Below are 27,167 nucleotides of genomic sequence, written 5' to 3'. Positions count from 1 at the left end.
TTTTTATTCTAAAGAAATGAATTTTATTTTTTTTCGTTTTAGACGAAATTTTTATGAAATGAATCAAATATTTTCATTTTTCATGTCATCAAAATTCTCAATAATTATATCCATCGCTTGAAAAATCAATCGGCACCAAAGATGCTGTTGCTGCTGCTGATGATGATGATGATGATGCGGCATTTGAATCATGTAAATAGGACATAATTTCGAATGATGATGGCAATGTTGTTGAATTAGTATTCGATGTTGAATTATGATGATGATGATGATGATGATTATTATTTGGATTTGGATTAAGATTATGATTATGATGATGATTATTAAGATGATGTTGATTATTATGATGATGTGAATGATGAAGATGATGATGATGATGGTGATGTTGATGATGATGATGACCATCAGCTGATATATTATTGTTAGTAATCGATGATGATGATGATGATGATGTCGTAGTCGATGATGATGATGATGAAGATTGTATTGTTGTCGATGAAGATTGTGGTGGTGGTGGGGTTGTATGAATTCCATTTTGTCTATTCAAGATAAAAAAGGGGAGAAAAAGAAAAAAAAATTTTTGTAAACAAATAACAAGGTTGGTGGACACCGGGTGTTTGATTGTTGATCATGAATGATAGATGAATCGACAAAAAAAGGGTGATGGGAAAAAATAACGAAAAAAAAATTAGAAAATTCTTAGATAAAACAGCAGAAAAAAATTGTCAATTCTTTTCAAGAATTTTTCCACCCACACATATATAAACAAACAAAATTAATTTAAGCAGCAATTTGTAAGTAAAATTCAGAATTCAGAATTATTATTATCATTCATATTAAGAAAAAGGAAAAGACATTCATATAATATCAAAGAATAGCCAAAAAAAAGTGGGAAAAAAAGGAAAAATTTCGTGTTTGTTCATCATTTTTTGTTTTGTTTTGTTTTGTTGAAAAATTTGAATATTTTTTTTTGCAAATTTTCAATTTTGTTCAATAGAATAATTTGATAATGATCGGATAATAATGTTTGTCTGTAAACACGCCTATAAGATATGCATGAAGAGAAAGAAAAATTTAAATTTTGAAGCAAATTTTTTCATTTTTTTTCATTTTTTTTTTGTTTTTGTTCTGTTTTATTTTTGTTCGATTTCTATTTGTATTGAAACAATTGACCATTGATGATGATGATGATGATGATGATGATGATGAGGGTCGAGAAAATTGAATTCACAAGAATTTCAATTAAAATAGAAAAAAAGATTCACATAACAAACATTTGATGATTATATAATGATAATGAATAATGATTATCATCATTAAATTGTAATGAGCAGAAAATTTGCTGTTGTTGTTGTTGAATATGATAAATAAACGAATTTTTTTTCTGTCATGAATAATTTTGATAATAGATGATTAGATTGGATAATATGTGTTTGTGTGTGTGTGTGTGTGTGAAACAAATGATTGAAATGTATCAGTTATATATTGATATATTGAAATTAATTCAAATGAAATGGTATTCCATAATGTTTGTCGTGATCAAAGCAAAGAAAAAAAAATGGAAATAGATGATGATGATGATGATTTTTTGTTTCAAATCTAGTCAGAATGCAAATGTGGTATGTGTGAAATGAATGAAAATGGCATTATTTATCAATCGATCCAGATGATTATATTGATGATAATGGTGGTGGTGGTGGTGGTGATTGATTGATTGATATATTGAAGATTAATCATGTGTAGTATATTTAGGTGTGTTTATAGTATGGAATATTATTTAAATACTTATTGAATCAACAGTTTAAACCATATGAAATCCTGTAACTCTTTTTTTTTTGTTTGATTGAAATTGATGTTTGTTTTGTTTTGTTTTTGTTTATGATGAAAAAAAAGATGCAAAAAAGATTGATTTTTTTTAACGGAAAGAGAGAAAGAAAAGAGTAAAATGTTAGAAATGAAATAGATAGAAATTAGAATTAGTGATGGAAAAAATCAAATGATGGAAACCTAATTGATTTCAGTGATAAAAAAAAAACGAAAAAACAAAACTTACTTGACTGTTGTACAATCCATTGATGTTGTATTCGAATCGAATGGCATTGAATTTGAATCACCAGGTGAATGTGGCTGTAATGATGATTGTGGTGTATTTGGAAATGATTCCAATGACATTGCAGATAGACTATGTGGTCAACGAACAAGTGGATTGATGATTTAGAATATTTGGTCGCGATATTTGGAAAATTTTGCATATGTTTTATGATTATCAACAACATTAACAATACCCGAAACAAATAGACAACAACCAAATGAATAGGATAAATGAAAGAAAAAAAAATGAGACAAAAAAGAACAAAGACAGAATGAGAATGAGAATTTTATATATTTTTTTTCAAAGGAAATTATTAAAATTAGAAATTATTGTTTGATTATCAACAAAATAGAATCAAAGAATAAATAACAAAGTTAAATTAAAAGTAAATATAAAAGAAATGAAAGAAAATGATTGAAAATAATGAATGAATGAATTAACAAAATATCAATAATACCCAGGCACACAAGTGACCAGAACTGGTTTAACATAACCGGTAGTTGTTTTCGTTGTTTCACCAATCGGTGTATAATATTTAGAGAATACAACATCTTTCGGTGTATCTGGATATAGATGTGTTAGATTTTTTAAATCATTTAAACGATCAGCTAATGAACGTATGCCCAAATCTTTTGCATTAAATGGCTGTAACATAAAACAACCAATTGTATTATCTTCTGGTGATTTTCCTTTCCATGCTACGGTTAGACCGCCTTGTTCGGAATCAGAAAATCGTAATAAAAATGTTCCCATCGCTGATTGTGATAGAATATTTGCCGTTTCTGTACGGCTAATAAAACCATGTATTAGATTATCATTCCATAATGGTCGTAAATGTTCTTTAGTTATTTTCAATATTGAATAAAACCATTCCCAAAATGTAAAATTACGATCCGGCAATGGTTCTTTACTGAATTGACTCCACGTAATCAATACATTCAAATCGGGAACATTATTCGTACGTAATGCTTTTGCAGCCAAAAATCTTAGATTATCTTGACTTAAACCTTTACCAACATTTGCAATGAATTTTTGACTTAGTACTTCACCAACACGATAGAATGGAACTTTATCTGGTACAATGAACGATGTTCGTCTCTGAATTTGTGAGAGAAAAAAAATCATAAATTAATTAATCATTCAATAATTTTGAAATTCTTTTTTTTCCTACCTGTTCAGCGAATGCATTATCCCAGGTGATTGTAGCATGTGCATGTGGTTCTTGATTACCATGTACGATTACAACCACCGGTAATGAGAATGTTTGAACGCAACATGGAATCTGCAAATAATAATGAAAAATATTTCAAGAATTTTTCAAAGAAAAGAGAAAAAAACAAGAATTAAATTAGATTGGAATAGAAAAAAATTTTCTGAAATAATTAAAATGTGAATAACTTTCTTCCAGAAAACTTACTCTGACTGGCATATCACCAAATTCTTGACTTATAGTGAAACGTGAATTAAATAATAGGGCAAATTTTTCATCCATAACAGATTCGGTACCTTTCTTTTCGGTTCTTTTAATCTTTTTTAATTGCATATTACGAAAATGGACACTTAGGTGAGTGGTGGCGGCATGATATTCCATAATGCCAACATTATTAAGAATTTCACCTGCGGCCGATTCATTCTGTATGAATGATAATGAATTATCGGCCACATTGCTTAATAATGCCGCCTGATGTTCACTAATAATGTGTACCGATACATTCGGTGGTGCTAGATGTAGATTTAATTTACATCCAACCAATAATCTAACGGTGGCCGTAAAACGTGTATTCGTTTTCATGACTTGTGGTGGTTGTTTTTCAATCACAAACGTATTCTTTACTAAACGATTCAACATGACAGTGTTTGCATCCATTAGATTATACAAACTATCATTTAGATATTGATTTGGACTATAGTTTGTACATGTTATTTGCATACGTTTTATTTGTAAACGATTTTGCCATATAAAATCGGCTAATGCTTCACACCAATCCTGTATATCATCCAATGTATAACCAGTATAGATAACACCATTTCCTAATAATTGTTGACCACGATGCCAATTAGCTAATTCTGTATCCAATACTTTTGTCATTAAAATATTTATTGCATTACTACATTCACGTAAACGATCCAATAATTCGGATCTTTGTTTCATTAATGTTTCGGTAGATGTTTGCAAACTGGTCTCCTGTACATCTAATTGTTTCATTATTTTTGCACGTTCATTTGTTTGAGCATTCTGTAATAATGCTTGTGTTTTTTGCCGTTCCTGATAATTGACAATTAATTGTTCTTGATCCTGGAACGTTTGTCTTATAATTTCATCTGTTTCGGTTAAATCTTTACGAATCCTTTGTATGTCACGATTAATTTCTTGAAATGAATCTTGCATTGGTCTTGGTGGTTTCGTATCCAATAAACACTTTTTTTTGTTTCAATTTAAAATATAAAAAATTATCACAATTAATTATTTGGATTTGGATGAAATTTTTCAGGAAAAAAACTTACACTTTGAGCATAGCTCATTATTCGTGATTCTTTCTGTAATGAATAATAAATAATACTAGCCAATTCAACTGGATTACGATGTTGTGCGCTAAATGCAACTTGTGTTAAACGATATTTGAGCTGATTATTATCCAATGTATGAGCTAATGAATTTATTTTCAATATAAATTCTTGTTGCAATGCTGTTGCTAATGCTTCGGTTTCTGGACATAATTCTGTTGCAATTTTTGACCATGGTTGTTTTTCAATCCATTCACCTAATATTGTACGTACTTCTAATGGAAATACATCTGTACCATAGACTAAACTAATTTGATGTTGTAATTCTTCAGGCAGATTACTTTGTACAGTCCACATTTTGAATAAATCGATCAAAACTGTTGTTGTAGTAAAGTTGTAGAATTTATTTTTTTAAATTATTCTGGAAAAAAAAGAAAATAATAATGATTTTGATTTGGTTCTTGTGAAATTCCTTGAAAATACCGGCGTTTGACGATAATATCAATGATATAATTTGATGGCAATTATTGGTGGATAATTATGATTATTCCGGCAAATTATTGAATGAAGCAATCTATAGAAAATTTATGATAAAAATAGAACAACAACAAAAAAAACAATAAATAAGATTTAATGTCGACTGGAAATAAATGAGAATTTCACACCCACACACACACACACAAATGAAAACACAATCAATAATTACATAATGGCCATAAAATGAAGAAGAAAAAGAAAAATTAAAGTTTTAAATGTCAAATCATTAAATAAAACAAAAACAAAAAATGATTTGTGAAAACAAAAAAAAGACAAATAAACAACGACGACATTACATTTTGATTTCCTTTCAAATAATTCGAGGACAATAATTTTTTTTTTAAAAAAGGACAGTAGCTATCATCATAGTCACCACCAAAACCACCACCACCACCACCACCATCACAGGCAAATATTACGACAAAAATTTTTAAAATAAAAATGCGATAAGTACTTGAAATCAGAAACAAAACCGGAAATTCATATATATGTAAATCAAAACAGCAAGCAGTAAAATGAGAAAAAAAACTAATAATGAGTGAGTGAGGGAGAGAGAGAGAGAGATAATCTCAGGATGAATATTTAAATCCTGAATATAATGTGGATGAATAGGATAGAAAATGGAAATGAGAAAAATAAAAATTCAAAACAAGGACGAATGATTGATGTTATGATTCTGAGTTTGTGAACAAAAAAAATCTGTTTCATCGTTAACAAAGAGAATGACGATGAAAATGTCTGATTCATTCTCTTGAATGAATGAATGAATGAATTGTCTATGTGAATAGGACAGAATCGACATGATTCATATTGAATGATTGCATCGTTTTTACTTCATTCTACATTCGTAATCTGCGAAAAAAAAATTCTGAAACCACTTTTGTTTCCGAGTGCAAAGTGGCTAGTATGTCATCGTTGTTGTGATGATAATCTGACAAATAAATTGATTTGAAAAAAAAAATTTTCAGTTTTTTTTTGTTTCTGGTGAACAAACAGAAAACGAAAAAAAAAACAAATTGATTAATCAATTAAGAGGACGACAATGACATAATCATCATTATCATCATCAATGACGGAAATCAATCAATCAATTGGAAAAAAAAATGAAAGAGGCGAATACGAATTAAAGCAACAACCAAAAAAAAAGTTCGATGTTCGACAAAATTGACAATAATTTGTTGATTAATATCAACAAATGGACAACAAACGGAAAAATTGTCTCATGATAATTATATGAGGTAAATCCAACCATACATCGCTATCGCCATCAAGAATGAATGTAAATTCCTTTGAACAATACAAGAGAATATTTGTTTTTTGGTATTCAATAGTTTTGTTGTACGGGGAAAAAAACAAGAAATCAAACCGCAACAGCAATCGAAACACAGATATTTTTCCCAGTAAATCCTTTGTTTTTTTTTCGTGTTGTTTTTGTTGAATTTTTTTTCGTTACACCAGAAAACAAACATTTAATATATAACGACGATTAACGATAATCGAACAATCAACAAATTATTAATTGGAATATTGTGAATGTCATACATTTGCACTATAAATCAGGACACAAACAAACACACACGCACATTGTTTATGAATGTGATGTTTTTTTTCGATGTCACACATTTAATCAAAGTAAAATTTTCTGGAAAAAAAACAACAACAACAACAACAACAAAAATATTCGGATATGAATTTCAGTAGAGAATCATAAAAACAATAAAAAATAAATGAGAAAAATTCTTGCATCAAAATGATCATTTATATATACACGAATTTGATTTTTCAGTCGAAAATTCTGGAAAAAAAATCATTTTTAGTGTAGGCGTTTTCATGCTGAAAATTGTAATTAATTTTCACGAATTTATAAATATAATATTTCCCTCTCATGTATGGCATTGTGAAAAAAAACCGAATAATTTGGTCTCAATTGGATCAGTGAGAAAAAAAAATAACCATTCAATCAAAAAAAAGATAAAGAAAAGTGAAGTGATTATCTTACCAAAAGAAAAAGAAAGTAGGAATTAGAATAGAATCCTAGATGAGAAAGAAAAATGTGACATTTAATAAACACACACAGAGAGAGAAAACCCGGATTATAATTCTGAGTTGTTAATCCAAAAAAAAAACAAACGTCATTACTATATGTGTACTTGTACAACTCAAAATTATGATTTCATTTCGCTGATGATGATGATTATTGATTGGTAAAATAACAAGTCATCTGATGAATCAAACGAAAAAAAGGGTTTTTTTTGTGTGTGTGTGGCAATAACATTGATTTTTCATTGATGACAAAATACATGTGTGTAAATTTTATGATTTTTGGAACATTAGAATATTTATAAAACATGGAAAAACTTACCAATAATATCTAATAAACAATAAATGGACAGGAATAAAGAATCAAGAATCGACAAGAAGAAGAAAAAAATTCAGATTCTTTGGATTTTTTTTTTAGTTTCGTTCTTTACTACTAAAGTTGGGATCTATCAAGAATTTCAATTAAATTCTGGTACACGACATTCTGGTACACGAATTCTCGTCGACGACAACAACGACGTCGACAAAATGAATGGAAAAAATTTTGTTTTTTTTTTGTTTGTTTGTTTGTTTGAAAAGTTTAATTTTTTATGCAATTTTTTTTCTAATGAATGATGATCAACAACAACAACAACAACAAAAAACGAGGAAAAAATGGTCCAATTAAGCAATGGTAATTGCTTAAGTATTTTGTTCCAAAGAATGTGACAGACACACACACAGAAAAAGAAGCCAAAATCGATTGAAAGAGTGAAAAAAAAATTCCGAACAAAAACTTTTAAAATGAACAACAACGACAAAAAAAATAAATAAATTTCACGATAAATTAAACAGAAAGGTTAACAATCAATTTTAGAAACAACTGCTGATTCTTTTGTTTTTTTTTGCTCGCTCTTTTCTCACCACCCTTATTCACATGGCAAAAAAAAACCACGATCTTGGAACTTGGATCATGTTTCCCCATTTTTTTTCTGAATAAGAAATTCGTGTTTTTTTTACGTGGAAAAAGTAAAACAAAAAATAAAGAGATGAGTTTTATGTTTTTCTTGCATTCTTACATTTGTTGTAAATTCAATGGAATATATAACGAAAATAGCAGGCAAAACAAAAAAAAAGGAAAATAATATTATGTGGGGCCATTCGAACTTCATTTCATTTCATTTTTTTTTTCTTGTCGTTGTCATCATCATCATTACCGTTTAAAGAAAAATAAAAACAGAAAAAAATTGTCAATTCTGAAATATTATATGATGATGACAGAACTCATAAAATTATTTCTCTAGAATTTCTTACACCATTGTTTTGTTTTTTTTTGGGTTGATTTTCTATTCTGGTTACCACACACACACATTAGAGTTGTCAGAAAAGGGTCGAAAAGAACAAGAAATAAAAATTTTTTTTTTATTGGAAAACCCGCTTAATAATACCGTTTTACATCGGTTTAAAAAATTTTTTTTTGTTAGGTGAGAAAGTTCCAGACATGTATTTCTGTTCTACCTGGATCTGGGGTAACCATGATCATCATAAATGTAATAATACCTTGACAACAACCATGGATCCGATCGATTTGTTTAGTTTGTAGTTCTTCCATCAGTAATAATGATAATGATAATAATAACCAAATTCAGTGTTTGATTAAATTTTCAATTTTTTTTTGTTTTTTTTCACAAATGAATAGAATAAAGATCTGGTGAAAAAAAGGTTTATTTTTTTATCTTTATTACATTATTATTATGCTGGATGAGAATGAAAAATGAATAATGTTTCTACTTTATCTTCAAGTTGACATTATTTCCACTATTTTCGATTTGTTTCCATTTTTTCTACCCTTTATTTGTTTTTCTTTCTTTTTTTAACTGCTAGTGTTGATTGAAAGGTAAATAAGCGAATTTTGCATGAAGAAATTACTGGGGAAAAAAATTTATTATTTTAAGATAGCAAAAAAAGAGAGAAAAAATGATCATTTTAATGATAAAAAACAACCAAATGATACTAAATATGAATGAATGACAAGAAACAAGTTCAAGTTGAATAATTTTCATTGTTTATTACCATCTCTGTGATCATCATTATATTTGGTCATATTTTGCAACGTGAATTTGGAATCAAGAGATGATGATGGTGGAAAGGATCAAAAAAAAATAAATAAATTTACACTTGTTTTTTTGGGGAGCAAAAAAAAGTTTTTTTTTGCAATGTTTTTTGTCCTTGGTTTCTTCTTGGAAACCATAGTTATTTCGGGTACTGTTATGTGTGTGTGTTGATTGGTATCAAAATCCAGAATACAAAAAAAAAGTTTGTTTTGTTTGATGTGAAAAATTATTAAAGTTAAAGCCAGAATAGTCAAAATAACTGATTGATGATGGATTTAGTGGAAATGGTACAGATTTTATTTTCAAGTACACAAATATTTGAATGGAACCCCACTTTGTAGTGAAAAATTCAAACGATAAACTAAAAACAATTAAAATTAAATTTTTTTTTTTGACTGAATGTACTTTATGTGTGCGTGTGCGTGAATGTCTAAAATCTGTGGAAAATTTTTCTCTCCCAGGAATTCCATGAACGGGGTAAATCTGAAGAAAATGAAAATATTTCCATTTTCATTTTTTTTTTAATCTCTCCGATTATTCTTTTGCTTTTTTTCATCTCATTTCTTTGAAATTATTTGCTTCTCAATTTGGTTTTCACTACTATTCTTGATTTGATCATAGAAAAACTCGATATTAATTTGAAATTCAACATGTCCGGATTTTTTTTTCTCTCTTTCTCTCTCTGTACCGGTTATGAGGAAAAATAATCGACTTTATCGAATACAAGTAAAAGACAACGATAAAAGTAAAATCGAGAATCTTGAAATTGCAAAAATCATCAATCGACAATCGACATTATCGAGTTTGTAATCCTAAATGAATGAACAAATCCTCAAAAACGGAATAGAAAACATTACTGATAATTAAAAAAAAAACAAAAACAAAAGTCAACGAACAAAGCAAAAAAAACATCTAGTAGTTGAATGCGTGATTTCAATGAAAAAATTTTTTTTTCGCAAAAAAAAAATTTCTCTCTGTGTTTGTTTGTTTGTGTTTCTGTGTGCGTGAATGATCGATTGCGAACATTCATCATGCCTATTAAGCCTCATATGATATTCCGGGTAAAAAAATTTACGTCATCACATGAATGATGATAATGATAATATCTTGATGAAAAGAATTATTTTGGTTGAATTAATGAAATAATAATAAAAAAAAATGATCGATAAATTTGAAATTCAATAAATAAATGGTAAATATTAATAGTGTTCAATATAGCAATGACAATGACATTGTCATTTTGAAGATTTTAATCATCAAACTATTTAATAATTTTTCGAAAAAAAAAGAAAATACTTGAATTTTTATTTCAATTATTTCTTTCGCAACGGATTCAAACCGGTAAATAGGCTAAAAACTTGACATTCAAGTCAATCAAGTCATATCATCATCATCATAATCATTATCATTGGACTAAATCAAAAGTTGAAAAGTCAACCAAATTTCAATGAGAATTGTATGGTATGATATCAGAGATCATTTTATGGTACAAATCTTATCAAAAAAAAAATTTCCTTTTTTATTTTTTGTTTGCTTTACTACTTTTCAAATCATCGAATATTGTTGTTGACCATAAAGCTTGATGATGAAATAAATGGATTTTTTTTAAAGACATGATGACGAGTACAAGCATAGAATTAGCAAGAATCCTCCCTTTTTAGCTACACTGGAAATAACCGGTTAAATTGAGAAAAAAAAATAATTTTCTTATTTCGCAAAAAAAACCAACAAAAACAAAAACAAAAACAACAACAACAAAAAATTGCAATTCTCAATGTAAACAACGAGGATCAACGAATTTTTGATGAAAACAAATAATTAAAAAAAAACAAGAATATCGAATCTGACGAATTGATGATGATGATGATAATGATGTCGACGATAATTATTCAAAGATCATAATCATCAAATAAACTGAATAAAACTTTGAATAGAATTTAAAGTGAAAAATCGTTTTTTTTTCTTCAATTTTCTTTATAATTTGACAGTGAAAGTGTTTTCAGTGTTGATGTGATGATAACGAAGACGATGATGATGATGATGATGTGAACATACGATATGTTTCATTTTTCAATATTTCATCTCCAATTTTTTCTTAGTCAAGATTTAATGACATTTTTTTTCTTACTCGTTTTGTTTTTGTTTTTTTTTTTGTTTTTTTACAAGACAGGTTTTTTTTGATTGCCATTGCCATTACCATTGCCATTACATTTATTTATTCATCACATACAAACGTTAATGAGATTATATTGAAGGGAAAAAAAGGGTTAGAGGATATAATCTTTACATATATTGGACTTGAATCTAATGTAAAATTTTTTTTTTGCGCTTCAAATTTGCTCAGCATTTTGTGCATGAACAATTTTATTCAAAATATAACCAAAGAATGGTGTAAATTTACAACAGTAAAAAAAGCAACGAAGGTCAAAGGGCAATATAAAGTTATAAATAGAAAACAAGGTGGACAGGTATATAGACATTTATATATTTTTCTTGTAAATTAAGAGATATCATATTTTGTTTTTTTTCATTTTCTTTGTTTGTTTGCTTGTCTGTTTGACTTGTCATCTTTTTTTTAATGTATAAAGATTCATTCATTCATTCATTCATCCATTCAAACATTGCCTCTGGGCTCTCATGTACAAATGTGTACCGTTGATTTTTGCATATTTCCTTTTTTTTCATTTTCACAGTTATTCCAAGAATCTATCTATTTTTTTTCATCAATTTTTCCTCAAAATGAAGAAATGTGAAATTTTGAGAATTTTTTCCGTTTTGTTTTGTTCAGTCCATTCATCAGTCCATACGAAGGTGGTAGTAGTACCAAATGGCCAGTGGCCATGATCTAAATTTAGAATTTTCGTTATCAATCTCAATCTCTATGACAAACACAGTTTCTTTTCAATTCATTCAAACATTCATTCAATTGATAGGTGGAAATTTTTTTTTCTAATTGAAAAATTCCAAAAATCATCGATGAATCAATGAAAAAAAAAATTCGATCATCAATCGATTCAAAGTGTTTTCCATTATACACAAACACACAATGGATAAATTTAACCCTTTTTTGGGGTAAAAAATAAATAGATAAAGAAATTTGGAAAGTAAAAAACATTCCAGAGAATTGATTCACAAGTGCCATGTTTTTTTCAAGTCAAACTTTGTACACCACTATGGTTAGAGGTTGAATTGCCATTGGATGACAAAAATAAAAAAAAATTATGGTGAAAAAAACTGAATCGATTCAATGAGAAATTCATAAAAATGAATTGAAACTTTTGGCTGGAATGAAAGTCATTGAATTCGGGTTCCAATGAAGAAAAAAAAATACCGATTACAAAGGAGAAAGTTTTCAATGAATGAAATTGAAACGTATTTTTTCTTCTTCATTTTTGGATAAAAAAAAATTCATTAAAGCTACAATCAGACAGTGGAAAAAAAGTTGTAAATAAAAACATTTATCAATGAATTGAATGAGCAAAAAAGGTAAAAGAAATTCAATGTTCATTATTCAGGTAGTTTAATCAGAAATCAATTCGATTTGAAAATTTAAATAATCCCGATTGATTTCGCAAGAAAGAATTGGAATATTTAGCCAAAAAGACATGAAAACAAGTTCTGAACGTTAGTCGATCCTGGAACACACACACACACACACACACACACACACACATCAAACATTGCTCGAACATTTGGCTTTGGTTTTTGCCATGCGCTTCATTTATTATTAAAAGAATTTGGATATTCTGCGAAATTTTCTTCTCTTTCCAAAATGGATTTGATCAGGATGAAAACAAAAAACAACAACAAGAAAAAATTGAAGAAATTTTTCCATTTCAAAATATCACAAGAAATGAAGAAACAACAAAAACAAAATGTACCAACAAAAAAAAACATACCAGGAATAAAAAAGAATTCCAAGAATAAATTTTTGATTTCGGATTCTATTTTACTTGGATCCATCGAGATTCCCACACCACAAAAAACATTACAATCTCAAAACATTTCCCCTAAATGTAACCGAAACTAAAATTTTCTACAGAATTCATATTGAACACAACACAAAACCAGGCAATGAATTGTTTTGATTTTTTTTTATTCTGACTATTTCACCTGTTTATATATGTGGTTATCGGACAAAAAAAAATCAATTTTATCAAATTTTCTATTTTCAATCAGCCATATCACAGATACACACAGATTGCACACATTCATTCATTCAGTATTCCAGAGAATCTCAAGAAAAATAAAACAAAACAAAACAAAAAAAATTCCAAGGAAGTTTGCTGTCCGAATTCACATCTTTTTATGTGTGTGTGTGTGTGTCTGTAAAGCTCTAATTAATAATAAACGTTAATCAATGCATCAAAAGTTAAGAGATAAAAATTCTATCCTATTGAAATGGACAAAGATCAAAAAAAATGACTATGTGACTAAATGATAATGATGGAATGATGAAAATTTTTGTTTTCCTCTTTCGCACTGTGTTTTTGTGTGATGAATATATGAATTTCATTTTCATGATAAGTTTGATTAAGAAGAACAAAAAAAAATCAGAAATTATTCAAGAAAAAATAAATCAATATGAATAAGGCCATTTAAAAACCAGTGAACAGGATTTTCGAAGAAAAAAAGACAAATGTAAGATACGATATGATGAGTTAACAATCTAGATTTCCAAGGAAATTTACGAATATATATTGCTATTTATTATTGATGAATGACCGAAAAAAAATCATTACTTCGTTACATAACGAAAAAAAAATCGAATGAATAAAAACAAAACAAAGTGAAACAAAACAAAAAAAAATTCTCAAGAAAATGCTAACTATACCCAATGCTTTTGGTGCATGCGTCAATGTGATGAAATTCTTTTCATTTGGTTTTGGTTATCTACCGGGATCCAGAACCCTGGTCGTTATATTTCATTTTGAAAACCGTACCCGGGTTCCAGGTTGACATTGATGATGATATATGAAAAAAGGCTATAGAAATGAAATATATAGAATTCAAAAAAAGCATCTGCTTGATAAATTCGTCTGTTATTACTGGTTTTGATCTGGAACTGATCGGGGGTGGGAGGGGAAATTCTGTATAACCAAAAAAAAAAAAAAAAAATTCATTGGAATGCGTATTGATGTTGATCATGCGTTGTAAACAAAGCAAACTAACTAACTAACGATATTTTTCATAGATCCAATGATGCTATATATCAAATGTAAAGAATTCAATCGATTGCCCAGTTAGAATCTATTTCGGTTTGGTACACATATTATTCTTATACGAAGAAGAATGCTTTAGAAGCAACAACAACAAAAACAACTGGTGTGCTGTGCGCATCACAACAAGTTGCATCACCAATAATGATGAGTTCCAAGGTTTCATTTTCTAGTGTGTGTATATGTTCCAGTATGTGTTCCAGCAGCATGTGCATTATTTTGTTGGGGACGGCGAAAAAAAAAATTTTTTTTTTGGCAAATTGGATGCACACAGTATATATTATGACGATGATGATAATGATGATGACTACTGGGCAAAATCAAACTTACATCCATTTAAATATTGCATTTATTTATAAATCAAAAAAAAAATTAAAATTGAAATTAATGTTGGAATATGAAATAATTGGAACACACACGCAAAAAAAAACGATGGCCAGTATGTTAATTATGTTATTCACACGTGTTTTGAAAGTTATATAATTAATCAATCAAGTTCATTCGTATACTAAATATATCGAATTGAATGGTCAAAGAAAAAAAACATTGGCAACAACAACAACAACAACAAAAAATAATGACTAAAGATTAAAAAACAACAACAAAAAATCAATTTATTGATTTTTAATAGCCTAATAAGAAGTTTTGTTGTTGTTGTTGTTTTTTTTTGTTTTGATTGGCTAACAACAACAACAAAAAAAGCACAAGTATTAATTCAAATTAAAATGAAATGACACTAATCGATTGATTGATTGATTGGATTTAAAACCAATATACTCTGATCGATCGAATCTTAATCAATCAGAATGGAAAAAAAATTTTTTCTCTTTCTTTCACAAGAAAAAAAAATCATCTTCATTATCATTATTATTATTAGCATCATTGAATCTCGCACACTCGCACACACACACACACATTCAAGAGTAACGATGCAAAAAAAAAACAAAAATTACAAGAAAAAAAAAATAAATAAATGATCACCTAACGAATTGCCAATGGTCATTGGTAATTTTAATCATCATCATCATCATAATCATCATTTTTGATATTTGTGATTAGAAATAGAAAATCTTGTTTCATTAACCAGAAAATAAACAACAAGAAAAACAACAACAACAACAACAAAAAACAAAAATAGATATTCATCTTCAATTCAAGTTGAACAACAACAACGACGAATAGAAAAAAAATGAAATATTAAAATCAAAATTGAATTTTTTTCTTCTTTGTAATTTCTTCATTAAAAATTAAAGATTTCAAAAAAAAAAAAACATAATGAGATGAAATTTTTTTTTCTGGGCTACAAACCGGTGGAAAAAATTCATCAGAATCCAAATTCAGGTATCACCAACATCATCATGTAAAATCGTGAGAAACACACTGTGTGTGTGTGTGTGTGTGTGTGTGTGTGTTCAAAATTTTATTATCATCATCGTCCTTCATTTGCTGCATATTTTCACTAATTTTTTTTCCTCAAAATTAAAAAAAAAATCTCTATTTACCATTTACCGAGCGAATCGAAAACAAATTTTGTTTCGATTTTTTCGTTGTTGTCTTTTTGTGATTTGAAAAAAATAACAATTTCTTGACTATTTGCGTAACATTGTCATTTGTTGTTTTTTTCTTTGTATCCATTGTCCTGTGTTTCGCCAATTCGTCATTTATTATGACGCCTATTCAAATGTTGTTTTTATTTCGTTCATTTCGTTTGGATAAAACAAATTTTTGTTTTTTTTTCTCTCTCTCTCTCTATCATTGAACAATATTGCAGGTTTATAATTCAACGAGTGGATTATAATAACAAATCTGTGTGTGTGTGTGTGTGTAAGCAATGATCAAATGGTGAAATGAACCATCAAACATGATGGCAAAAATAAAAAAAAAGTTTTCTTTTAATTATTAATATAATCAAATACAATTTAAAATTGCTGAAAAAAAATCAATTTCGTTTTCTGAAAAAATAATTAGAATCTGAATCCAAAATCTGAATAATATGACAGCTTGCTTATGAAATATAATAATAATAATTAACGAAATGCAAAAAAGTGGAAAACAACAACAAAATTTACCATATGGTGGCCATAGAATGATACATACACAAAAACATTATTATTATTATTATTAATGTAATGTCCGAAAAATGTTTCGGAAATTCTATACAAATAATAATAATAATAATAATGTTGATGATGCCATTGTGGTGTTGATGGTCGACATTATTATTAAATAAAACTAACTCAAGTGTACGAAATAAATGACAAGGACAAAAAATCATAAAAATCAAAAAATTTATCATCATCATCATTTTTGTTTGTCCATTTGCTTGATTCTTGTTTTATTGGTTTTTTTTTTTTTCATGTACAAACATAACTATTTAGTATAAGCTACTCAGTGTGTGTTGTCTGAGCATGCGGGAAAAAATGCCAGAGAACAGTGCTCAATATTTTGAACAACAACAAAAGCTTTTTTTCATTGTTCTAAAAAAATGAAAATCTCCAAACCAAATTGAAATTGCATTCATCAATAAATGACAAGGACAAAAAATCATATCAACTTTTTTCATCATATCACAGATTGACGATCAATGTTAATGCGATGCAAAAATAGGATGAACTAAAATTGCACGTAAGATGAATTTTTTTTTGTCGAGACTATGACAGACTAAAATAATGTGTATGTATGATGTTTCATAGATTGAAATATTGTATTACACAACAACAGCGGGTCTATATCATATTGTGACCGTCAAGGATTGATACAAATCAAAATGAATGGATATAAAAGCACAACTAAAAAAAAGTGCAATGTTCTAACGTGGAATAAAATTTCAAATTCTCTAAAAATTTATTATTCAATCAATGAACTAAAATTGCTTGAATTTTTTTTTTCTTCTTCTATTTTTACCTTAAGAATATTCAGGTTATTTTTGTGTGTTTCGATTTTTTTTTGCTCATCTCTCACCATTCTTCATATTTGTTTGGACTGAATGTTGAAAACGAAAAAAAAACCTGAATATCAATAACAAATCGATTGACAATGTCAACCTTGTCATCAACATCATCATATAAATATCATTCATGATGATGATGATAATGTAAATTCAAATTCGGTGAATAAACGAAAGTTTAAAATGTAAATAATTAAATGAAAGATCAAAAGAAAGTTTAAATGAAAATCAAATCGACAGAATAAGAGAATATTAAAATTTATTTTTTCATTCAATAATGATGGTGGTGATCTAGTGGGAATATTCTATATTCTCTATCAGGTCTATTTCATCATCATTATTATTATACGGGCAAAATGAATATGTTCGAATTGAATTTGTTGATTTATTGGTTGGCTAACACAAGCAAAAACAAAACGAAAAAAAATCGATAAAATCAATTTTTTCGTTCTGTCGATAAATCGAATTAAAAAAAAAATAAATTTCATAATGACAAAATTCTTTGAAAAATGACAAAAATTCGACAATTCAGATCAAAATTTTTTTTAAAAGAAAAATTGGATCAAAATTTGAATTGTAATGAATCAATCGATTGATTTCACTAGGCAGTGCAAATCAGTCCATGTCAATGCCATCATCATCATTATCATCAAAAAAGATTCTAATGAAATGCATTGAATTGATAGACGGATGTCGATGTCTGTGTATATGTGTTTCGTTGACGACAATTGTATTCAAATTTCATCATCAATTTTTTTTATGATGATGATACCAAGAAAAAAAATGTCACGTCTGATAAAAAAAAATGAACGATATTCGATCGAATGTGAAATATAAAATATATACATCATTAAGAAACACATTGACATATACATTGCCAGGATTCAGTATCATTTTTTGCCGTTTCTTCTTCTTCTTTTTCCACGACAATATTAATTCATTTTTCTAGTTTTCTACGAATGAAATTTAATTTGACTTTTGTGTTTATACGTTTGTTTGTTTATTCGATTATTATTATTATTATTATTGTCTTTCTTGTTATAAAATAAAGTATATATTGGCTACGGTTGTTAACAACAAACAATGAAAATCGATATGGCTTTCCTTTTATTCTTCTTCTTCTTCGAAAAAAAAATGAAAATTCTTTGGAAAATGAAAAAACGAAAAGAAATTAACCTCCATCAAGATAGAGATAGAGCGAGGGTGGAGGTTTGAGGTTTTGACCCAATTTTTCTTTTTTTTTTTCTCTTCCAATTCTCGATTCTTTTCGTATTTGACTGTGTCTGTGTGTGTGTGTGTGTGTGTGTGTGAGCGCGCTCTTGTGTTTGGTATGATTGATGATAAATGAAAAATTCATTGATTTTTCAATAAATTAAATGTGTGAATTACTATTTTTATTGTTTACAATTTTTTTTCCACACGAAATGTGATGTTTATGTTGTTGTTTTGAATCGGTGATCGATATCATCATCATTATGATGATGATGATGATCAGATCGCAGAAAAAAAAACATTAACAACAACGACAACGACAGCAAAAGAAATTGTTCAATTCAAAAAAAAAAAAAAAAATGATCTTAGTTTAGTTTAGTTTTTGTGTTCAATCCTGTGTGTGTGTATGTACGTTTGTTTTCTTTGCACACTTTTATTTTTTGCATTCATTATTTCAAGGCCATGGCCAATCAGTAAAAAAAAAAAATTTATATTTTTCTCATTTTTTTCAGTTTAATCTTGTTGTTATATCTTTTCAGCAAAATGTTTCAAATATCACCGTTTTTTTTGTATTTTGATTTATTTGACAAAAAAAAACAAACTTGAATCTTGTATTCAAAGAGTGAACAAAAAAAAACATTCACATCACATTCATCGATATAATTGTTAATCAAATCAAATCAAATGATTGATATATAAGAACAAAAAAATTGTTGAAAGAGAAAAGAAAAATCGAGAGAGAGATTCACTTTCGATTTTCAATACAAAAAAAAAATTGAAATCAAAATTAAACTCAACACACACACACACACACACACACACATGCACTTGAAGACAAAGTTATCAATTAATCAATCAAAGATAAATGAAAAAAAAATGGGTAGGGTGTGAACACTTTGATTACAAATGTAAAAAACTTACTGTAAATTTTCAATATTTGATATTTTCATCATCGATAAAAGATGGAAAAATTGTTGTTCTTGTTGTTGTTGTTGTCAAAATAATAGCTAATCAATCAAACAGGTTGAACATATTGATCATTAATCAAATCAATCGGTAGGTTAGTTGATAAATCAATCAATCAATCAATCAAAATCAGAATCAATGAAAAGTTACAATAATGAATAAACAAATCCATAGAATTAGGATTAGATCAAAGTTTTGTCATCATTCATTCATTCATAGTCGATTTATTGATATATAAATAATTTTCGTACACAAAACCAATAATAAATCAATAACAACACACACACAAAAAAACAGCTCAAAGAAAACAAAACAAAAAACAACAACAACAACAACAAAATCTAAATAATTGAAATGATGATAATGATAATGATGATGTTATTGTGGATTATTATTATAATGATGATGATGATGATCAGAGAGGGGCATAAGTGAGAATCCCAAAAAAAAAAACAACACAACAGCACAGCACAGCACAACAAAACAAAACAAAACAAAACAAAAAACACCAATACAACGCAACACAAGTTGAATCAAAGTCGATTTGTAGTGATTGAGAGTTTTATTCAAACTACGTTCATTGTTGGTATTGGATTTGGTTTTCGTTTGGCTGTTTGTTTGGTTGGTTGGTTGGTTGGTTAGTTAGTCGAATGGATGGAGTGATGATAATATTGTCTGTTCACCATATTTTGGAGACGTCGTCGTCGTCGTCATCGTCGTCAGGAAAGATGATTATTATTATGACAAGAGAGAAAGAGCGATTTGGTATCCTGGTTATTGGCCATAGAGAAAAAAAAGAAGAAAATGTTTCATTTATACTACCACTGTGTGTGTGTGTATGCGTGTGTTTTGGTATTGAAAGTAAAAAAATAAAAAAAAATAGACATGCACACATAGAGAAAGAGAGATACCAGAAAGCGAGGAGCCTGGTTTTTTTTTCTTTACTTTGGAATAGATTCTTTTTTCGTTTTCGTTTTATTCAACCAACACATCTTATTCAAAGATCCATAATAAAAAAAAAACAAATATATAAAAAACGGTGAAAATAAAATAAAAATATATCAACAAACAACAACAAAAATGAATGAATAAAAAACTGGTTCTTTTCTGGTTGTTTGTGTGTGTGTGTGTGTGTGTTATTGGATTGTATTTTTTTCTGTTATTTTGGATTTCTTTAATTTAGTTTCTTTCTTATGGGCTCCTAAAAAAAAGTCATTTTCTGGTATATTTATCTGGTTGTCTGGTTGTAGTGGTGGTGGTGGTGGTTGGTGGTGGTTTGTTTGCCATTTACCGATTTATCTATGTATGTGTATGTGTGTGTGTATATGTCACATATACTATTGCTATACTAAAATACTTACTGACAAATGTTTTTGTATATGTTATGTTTCTTTCTTTCAAACTTAAAGTATATATGAATAGATTTGATTCACAAAATGGGTTTGTAAAAGAATATTGGCTGGTATTTTTTTTATATTTGAAAATAATTTTTATTTGTTTTGTTTTTTTTTCTGTTTGTTGCTGTTGTCATTGCTTACGATTTAGCAAGATTTCGAATGAAGAGGATGATGATGATGATGATGATGATGATGGGTACATTGATTAATGAATGTGTGCATGTGTGTGTATGTGTGTTATGGTTGAATTGTGGATCGCTGGTTTTTTCACTTTTTGATCGCTGATAGATGAATCGTCTGCTTGTGTTTCACAATGTATTTGAATGCAAATGAATGAATGAACCCGAATATATTTTTCGTGAAAGATTTTTTTTCTCTCTATATTAAGGGTTCTTCTTCTTCTTTTCACCCTCCACACGCACACACAAACACACACACACACTAATTTATACTATTTAGCTATATTTTTTGCTATTATTTAGCTCAACAAGAGTCTCTATAACTGACAGCAGTAGCAGCAACAAGAAGAAAATTTCTCATTTTCCGCCCTTTTTTTCGATTTTTTTTCCTTTTCCACCTCCTCTTTTTTTTCTGTTCCTCTTTCCCATACATTACTCACCCTCATTTCACATTCGTCATCACCATCATCATCAAATTGTATGCGAAAAATTCTTCCTTGAAACAACAACATCATCATCATCATCATCATTGTACATTTCATTAATTCAATAAAAATTATATGTTGGTCATTCGATTTTCGATATTATCAATTTGATGATTTGATTCAATTTTTTTCAATCATTTATTTCTGCTATTCGCTGATTAAAAATGGAATAGAAAAAAAATAAAACGTTTTAAAATAGCATGAAATGAAATGATATGTTCCATGTAGGAATCTTTATACTGTTCTGTTCCAAATGATGATAATGAAGAAGGAGAAGAAGGGAGTAAAATCTCGCGCATCAATAATAATGATGATTAATATAAATGTAGTGTTTTCTTTTCAAAATGATGATGTATATGTGTGTGTATGTGTGTAATGTTCAATTATCATCCTCCTCATACTCATCATCATCTTGATGGATATATTGAATGTGTGTATATGTACATGTATGATTTGGGGGATAATGGTAGGATCGTCATCATCATTGATCATCGACATTTATTATAATGATGATCAAGATGATGATGATCTTCATCATCATTATTATTATTATTATTATGAAAATCCATAAGAAAATGCGCAGAAAATCTAATTTTCATTAAAAAAAAAATAGTAAAGAACTTGAATATCCGATGATGATGATGATGATGATGGCGCCCGGCGCTATCACCATAACCACTACTACTAATAATATTACTAATAATACTACTACTACTATCAGCTAAATATAATACAGAATTCTATTCAAAATAATTTTGAAGGCGCATCATCCATAAAGTAAAGAAGAAAAAGAAAAATAGAATTTTCAATGAATCATGCCGATACCATGCTGGATTTGCAGAAAGTTTTATTTTTTCTCCACATTTTCGTTCGCATCTAAATTCGCATCGATAAATGCGTGAAGGCTAGCTCCAAAACAACATTCAACCCTTTTTGTTGTTGTTGTTGTTTTTGTTTTTATTTTTCTTCAAAACAACAACAACAACAACTGCAACAAAAAAAAACCTTAATTGAATGTACTCTGTATTCAATTCATTCAAATTCATTCATACATTCATTCATTGGATGAAACAAACAAACAACAAAAACAAAAAAAAAATCTTATCTTTCTAGCTAGTTTGCTAGCTATTTAATAGTTGAATAAATGAAGAATTTTTATTTTTATTTTTGTTTTTTCTTTGCAAAGATTTTTTTTTCTTTTTTTTTTGCATATTTCTTCCACACAGACACATACATGAAAGGAAAAAAGAGAAAATTCAGCTTGAAAATCATCATCATCATCGACATCATAATCATTATGTGAATTTGGTTTGTGTGTGTGTGTATGAAAAAAAATGGCGCCACATAATCAATTCTTCTGTTTTGGGTACATTCATTCATTGAATCAAGTAGGTGTGTGTGTGTTTGTGTTCAGCAACTGCAAACACACACACACACACAAAGAATAAATTGCCATTCTGATTCTATTTTCTTTGTTATTATTATTATCCATTTGTTTTTATATGTTATAGACGACTTTGGGAGTTGTTCAACCAAGATTTTTTGCTAATTTTTTATTGTTGTTTCCGTTTTTTTTCTTATTCTTTTCTCTGGATGAAGGTGATGGTAGTGTCAAATGATCAAAAAAAAAACAACAAAAAAATCCAAAATGGCTACCATTCACATCTGCGCGAATGTAGATTATCCTGAAAAAAAGGCGTCCATTTTTTTGTTGCTTTTTCTCTCTCTCTTCCCCCTCTTTCCATTTCTAGGTCCATATTGATATCTTTTTTGTTTTTTTTTTGCAGAAAGACACTAAACATACACATACACATAGGGAATGGAAAAAAACTTTTGCCTGAATTTTTTTTATTTCATCTGAAAGAAGTTGAGGAAAATAAAATTTTTTTCTTGCTTTATTTTGTTTTTTCTTTCATTTTACCATTTCGATGATGATGATGATGATGATCAAATCGAAAAAATGGCTGCCATACCGCTGTACTATTCTTAATGTCTATTATGTGTATTCGCGTGTGTGTGTGTGTGTGTGTGTGTAAAGCTGACATTGATTATCTGTCGATAGAAACTTCACGAATAACGAATAGAATTTGCTGCTCTCACCCTCTTTTTTTCTTTTTTTTTCTTTCTTTCTTTCCCCTATTCCGTTTATCCATCGTTTTTGGCTATTTTTTTGTTTTTGTTTTTTTTGTTTTTATTTTTTTTTCGCTGCACCGATGATGGTTGAACAAACCCGAAAAATTCAAAAAGGGGTGGCATTAGTGATAGTATAGTGAAACAATCAAAAACTACTGTGAATATAACCAACGAATATATTTACTGATAGATACTGGTTGTTGCTGAAAAGTTTTAGGGAAAAAAAGGGGTTTGGTCTTTATCAAAAAAAAAAAAAAAAAATTTTTTTTGTTTTTTACAAACACACACAAACACTGCATGATAATAATAACCGTATATGCGTACGCGCTAGTATTGTTGTAGAATTTTTTAAATGTGGATGAACACAAAAAACAACAACAACAACAACAAAAAGTAAAAAACAAAAAGAAAAATTTGTCCGAAAAAAAAACAAAAAAAAATGAAGATAAAGCTTTGAAACCAAGAAATGAAATGGGGGAAAAAAAGAAAAGCAACAAAAATTCCAATTTCTTTGGTTCCTGAAACGCCCTTCATCCAGTCTCAAAACGAAAAAAAACAAAACATGGCCATTTTCCATTCATTTTTTTCTTTTTTTTTTTACTTAGACAATCGAAACATTGGGCAGAAAAACAGTTTTTTTTCTGTTTTTGTTGTTTTAGTCCTTGGTTGAAGGAAAAAGCAAAAAAAATTGCAACAAGCAACAAAAAAAAATGAATGAATGAATGAATGAATGAACGATCAAACCAAGAACCAGGCGCCAGAATCCTTAAATGAATGTTTCAGTACACATACACATCTGCATCAAACAAGAAAAAAAAATTTTTTATCATCATGTTCATGGAACTTTGGCGCATGTGAAAATCTGACGAAAAAAAAAATTGTTGATTTTTCTTGTTGTTTCCTACTGGTGTGTGTGTGTGTGTGTGTGTGTGTGTGTTCAGTTATGTTCGGTCAGATGCTTCATTCGTACTATATAGAATATATTCATTTTCAAGAAATTCTGTAGAAAAACTATACAACACACAAACACACGCACACAGTAATGTTAAGTGGTTGTTCTTTTTTTTCTTTATTTCTCAAGCATTTTTTTTTCGTTTGTTGGAATTTTTTCGCATGTGGAAAAAATTTGGAACAAAATTGATGGTAAAATTCATTTTTTTTTCTTTTTTTTCCGAAAAAAATAAAATATCTTCATCCGACTATCATCATCAATCTATAATACATGATCGATTTGCGATGGTAAAATTATTTCTGGCTGTCATGTACATTCATTATTCGATTATTCGATTATTTGGTTGCGAAAAAAAACATATCAGTTTAAAAAATTTTTAAATTTTTCCAATCAAAACAAAAAAAATCGACGTTTTAAGAAAAAATCCATGGGAAAAATTGTCCCAAAAAAAATAAAAATAAAAATAAAAAGAACAAATGATGAGATCAAAGACCTTGGGGTTAGTTCCATTAGGTTTTATTCCAAAGGGGAAGGGACCAATTTTTTTTTTTTTTTTGAAAGAGAAAAATAAAACCAAAAAAAAAAACAATTTAGTTTCACCCTCTCTCATTCTCTTCGACGGTATATTGATGAATGGATGGATGTATGAACAATAATTTGCATCCACATTTGCTTGATTTCTTCGGATTCAACCCGAAAACTGAACCAAACAACAAAAATACATAATAATTTCATATGGACATAATTCAAGCATTTATTTTTCTGAAGAAAAAAAACCTGGTCGGTATTTTGTCTGATGATGAGTGTTGTTGATGGAAAAAAAAAGTTTTTCTGGTATTTTCTCAATTGAATCACTTTGGCTTTTTAAATGATGCAAATAGTGAATCATATCGAGAGAGAGAGAGAGAGAGAGAGAGAGAGAGAGAGAGAGAGAGAGAGAGAGAGAGAGAGAGAGAGAGAGAGAGAGAGAGAGAGAGAGAGAGAGAGAGAGAGAGAAAACTTTTTGCAATGAGCCATACATGTATATCACATAAATCTTTTCATTACCATTTTTCCTCTCTTTTCTCACTGGTTTTCTCTACATCATTCGATATTGCTTATGGTTTATATCACCATCAGCAGTAGGCCCAATGAACGTCATTGGTTTGAAATCTAAAAATTTCTCAGTGATGTTTGTTTGATCCCATACATCACAATGATGTGTGTGTGTGTGATACCATTGGCTAGTGTGTTGTTATGTGTCATACATACAAATACACACACACACACTAGATTCGTATTTTGTCAATTACCTGGAACTGTATTATGTTTTTTTTTTAATGCCTTTGGGCAGAGTGAATTTTTTTTTCTTTCTAAGCTAGTGCTCGCGCAACTTTATTCATTATCCCACACATACACACACACACAAATAGAAACATTTTTTCCGCATCCAAAAAAAAAGTCCATTGCACTTTGGATCTGATGATGATGATGATGGTGGTGGTGGTTTCAAGGTTTTTTTCTATTTTATTTTACTCTTGCTGAGCAAACATAATGCGGGACTTGTTCAAAGGGAATCTAGATTTTTTTTGGCTTTGCAATCACACACACACAAACTCATCAACAATCCAAGATTTATTATTATTGACAATAGCCAATGTGAAAATTGATGTTAAAATCAACGAAAATTTTTTTTTGAACATCAAATGCAATTCTAGTACATTTTTTAAATCTTTTTATGAATATTTTCCAAAGAATCCTTATTTTAAACATCTTTGACACACACACACACACACACACACATCAAACACAATGAACACATCTTGTAAATTTGTAGCAAAATAAAAAAAAAACTTGAAAGGTCATTTCCGAGAAAGGAAAAAAAAAGAGAAACAAAACAATAATAAAATATGTAGCAAACAAAAAACGAATGACCAATGAGAACAACAAAAAGTTATTTATTCGAAAATTGTTTGACCTGATGTGTTTGTGTGTGTATGTGTGTGTGTTATATAATAAAATAATTTATGGACCTATGGATAGTTGTTGAGCTATAAGCGCGTGTGGTTTTTATTTTTATGGTCATCATCATCATCATCATCATCATCAATATCGCTTCCTTAGTTATTATTGTCTTTGGTGGTCTTTTATATTTCCATGATGATGCTTACGATGATGATGATGATGATAATGGGCTATTTGGTTTTTTTTATTCGTTATGATTCTACAGACTAACCAAGTATATTTTTTTTGACCATTGCGAAATGTTTTGCATGAAATAAAATGAAATGACAACAACAACAACGAGATTTTCGTTTTCGTTTTTTTTTTGACTAATAATAAAAAAAACAACAACAAAAAGTACCGAATGATTTATATTTTATTCGGGGTCATTCATATGGTGAACATTATTGATTGTTATTTTACAATG

At 28.6% G+C, this 27,167-nt stretch overlaps 1 protein-coding gene across 2 annotated transcripts; it reads right to left on the bottom strand.

The window, feature by feature from the left end:
* LOC124493335 (signal transducer and activator of transcription 5A) lies at positions 1 to 21,400 on the bottom strand. 2 transcript variants are annotated; one of them, XM_075732029.1, is made up of 9 exons: positions 20,973 to 21,400; positions 19,567 to 20,381; positions 5,081 to 5,171; positions 4,598 to 5,018; positions 3,510 to 4,511; positions 3,264 to 3,374; positions 2,550 to 3,190; positions 2,054 to 2,182; positions 1 to 539 (listed from the first exon to the last, which is right to left on the bottom strand). In XM_075732029.1, exons 4-9 carry the CDS (start codon positions 4,952 to 4,954, stop codon positions 98 to 100), a joined length of 2,682 nt encoding a protein of 893 aa, XP_075588144.1. In that variant the 5' UTR covers positions 4,955 to 5,018; positions 5,081 to 5,171; positions 19,567 to 20,381; positions 20,973 to 21,400; the 3' UTR covers positions 1 to 97. The 2 variants fall into 2 exon arrangements, with proteins under 2 accessions (XP_075588144.1, XP_046912357.1); XM_047056401.2 differs by lacking the exon at positions 1 to 539 and adding an exon at positions 800 to 1,826 and having other exon boundaries at positions 19,567 to 21,400.
* Between the last annotated feature and the right edge of the window lie 5,767 nt (positions 21,401 to 27,167).

The sequence above is a fragment of the Dermatophagoides farinae genome, chromosome 6 (genome assembly GCF_024713945.1).
Source record: "Dermatophagoides farinae isolate YC_2012a chromosome 6, ASM2471394v1, whole genome shotgun sequence".
NCBI classification, from domain to species: domain Eukaryota; kingdom Metazoa; phylum Arthropoda; class Arachnida; order Sarcoptiformes; family Pyroglyphidae; genus Dermatophagoides; species Dermatophagoides farinae.
The sequence above is the reverse complement of the archived record's forward strand: the minus strand, read 5'-3'. Positions and strand labels throughout refer to the sequence as shown.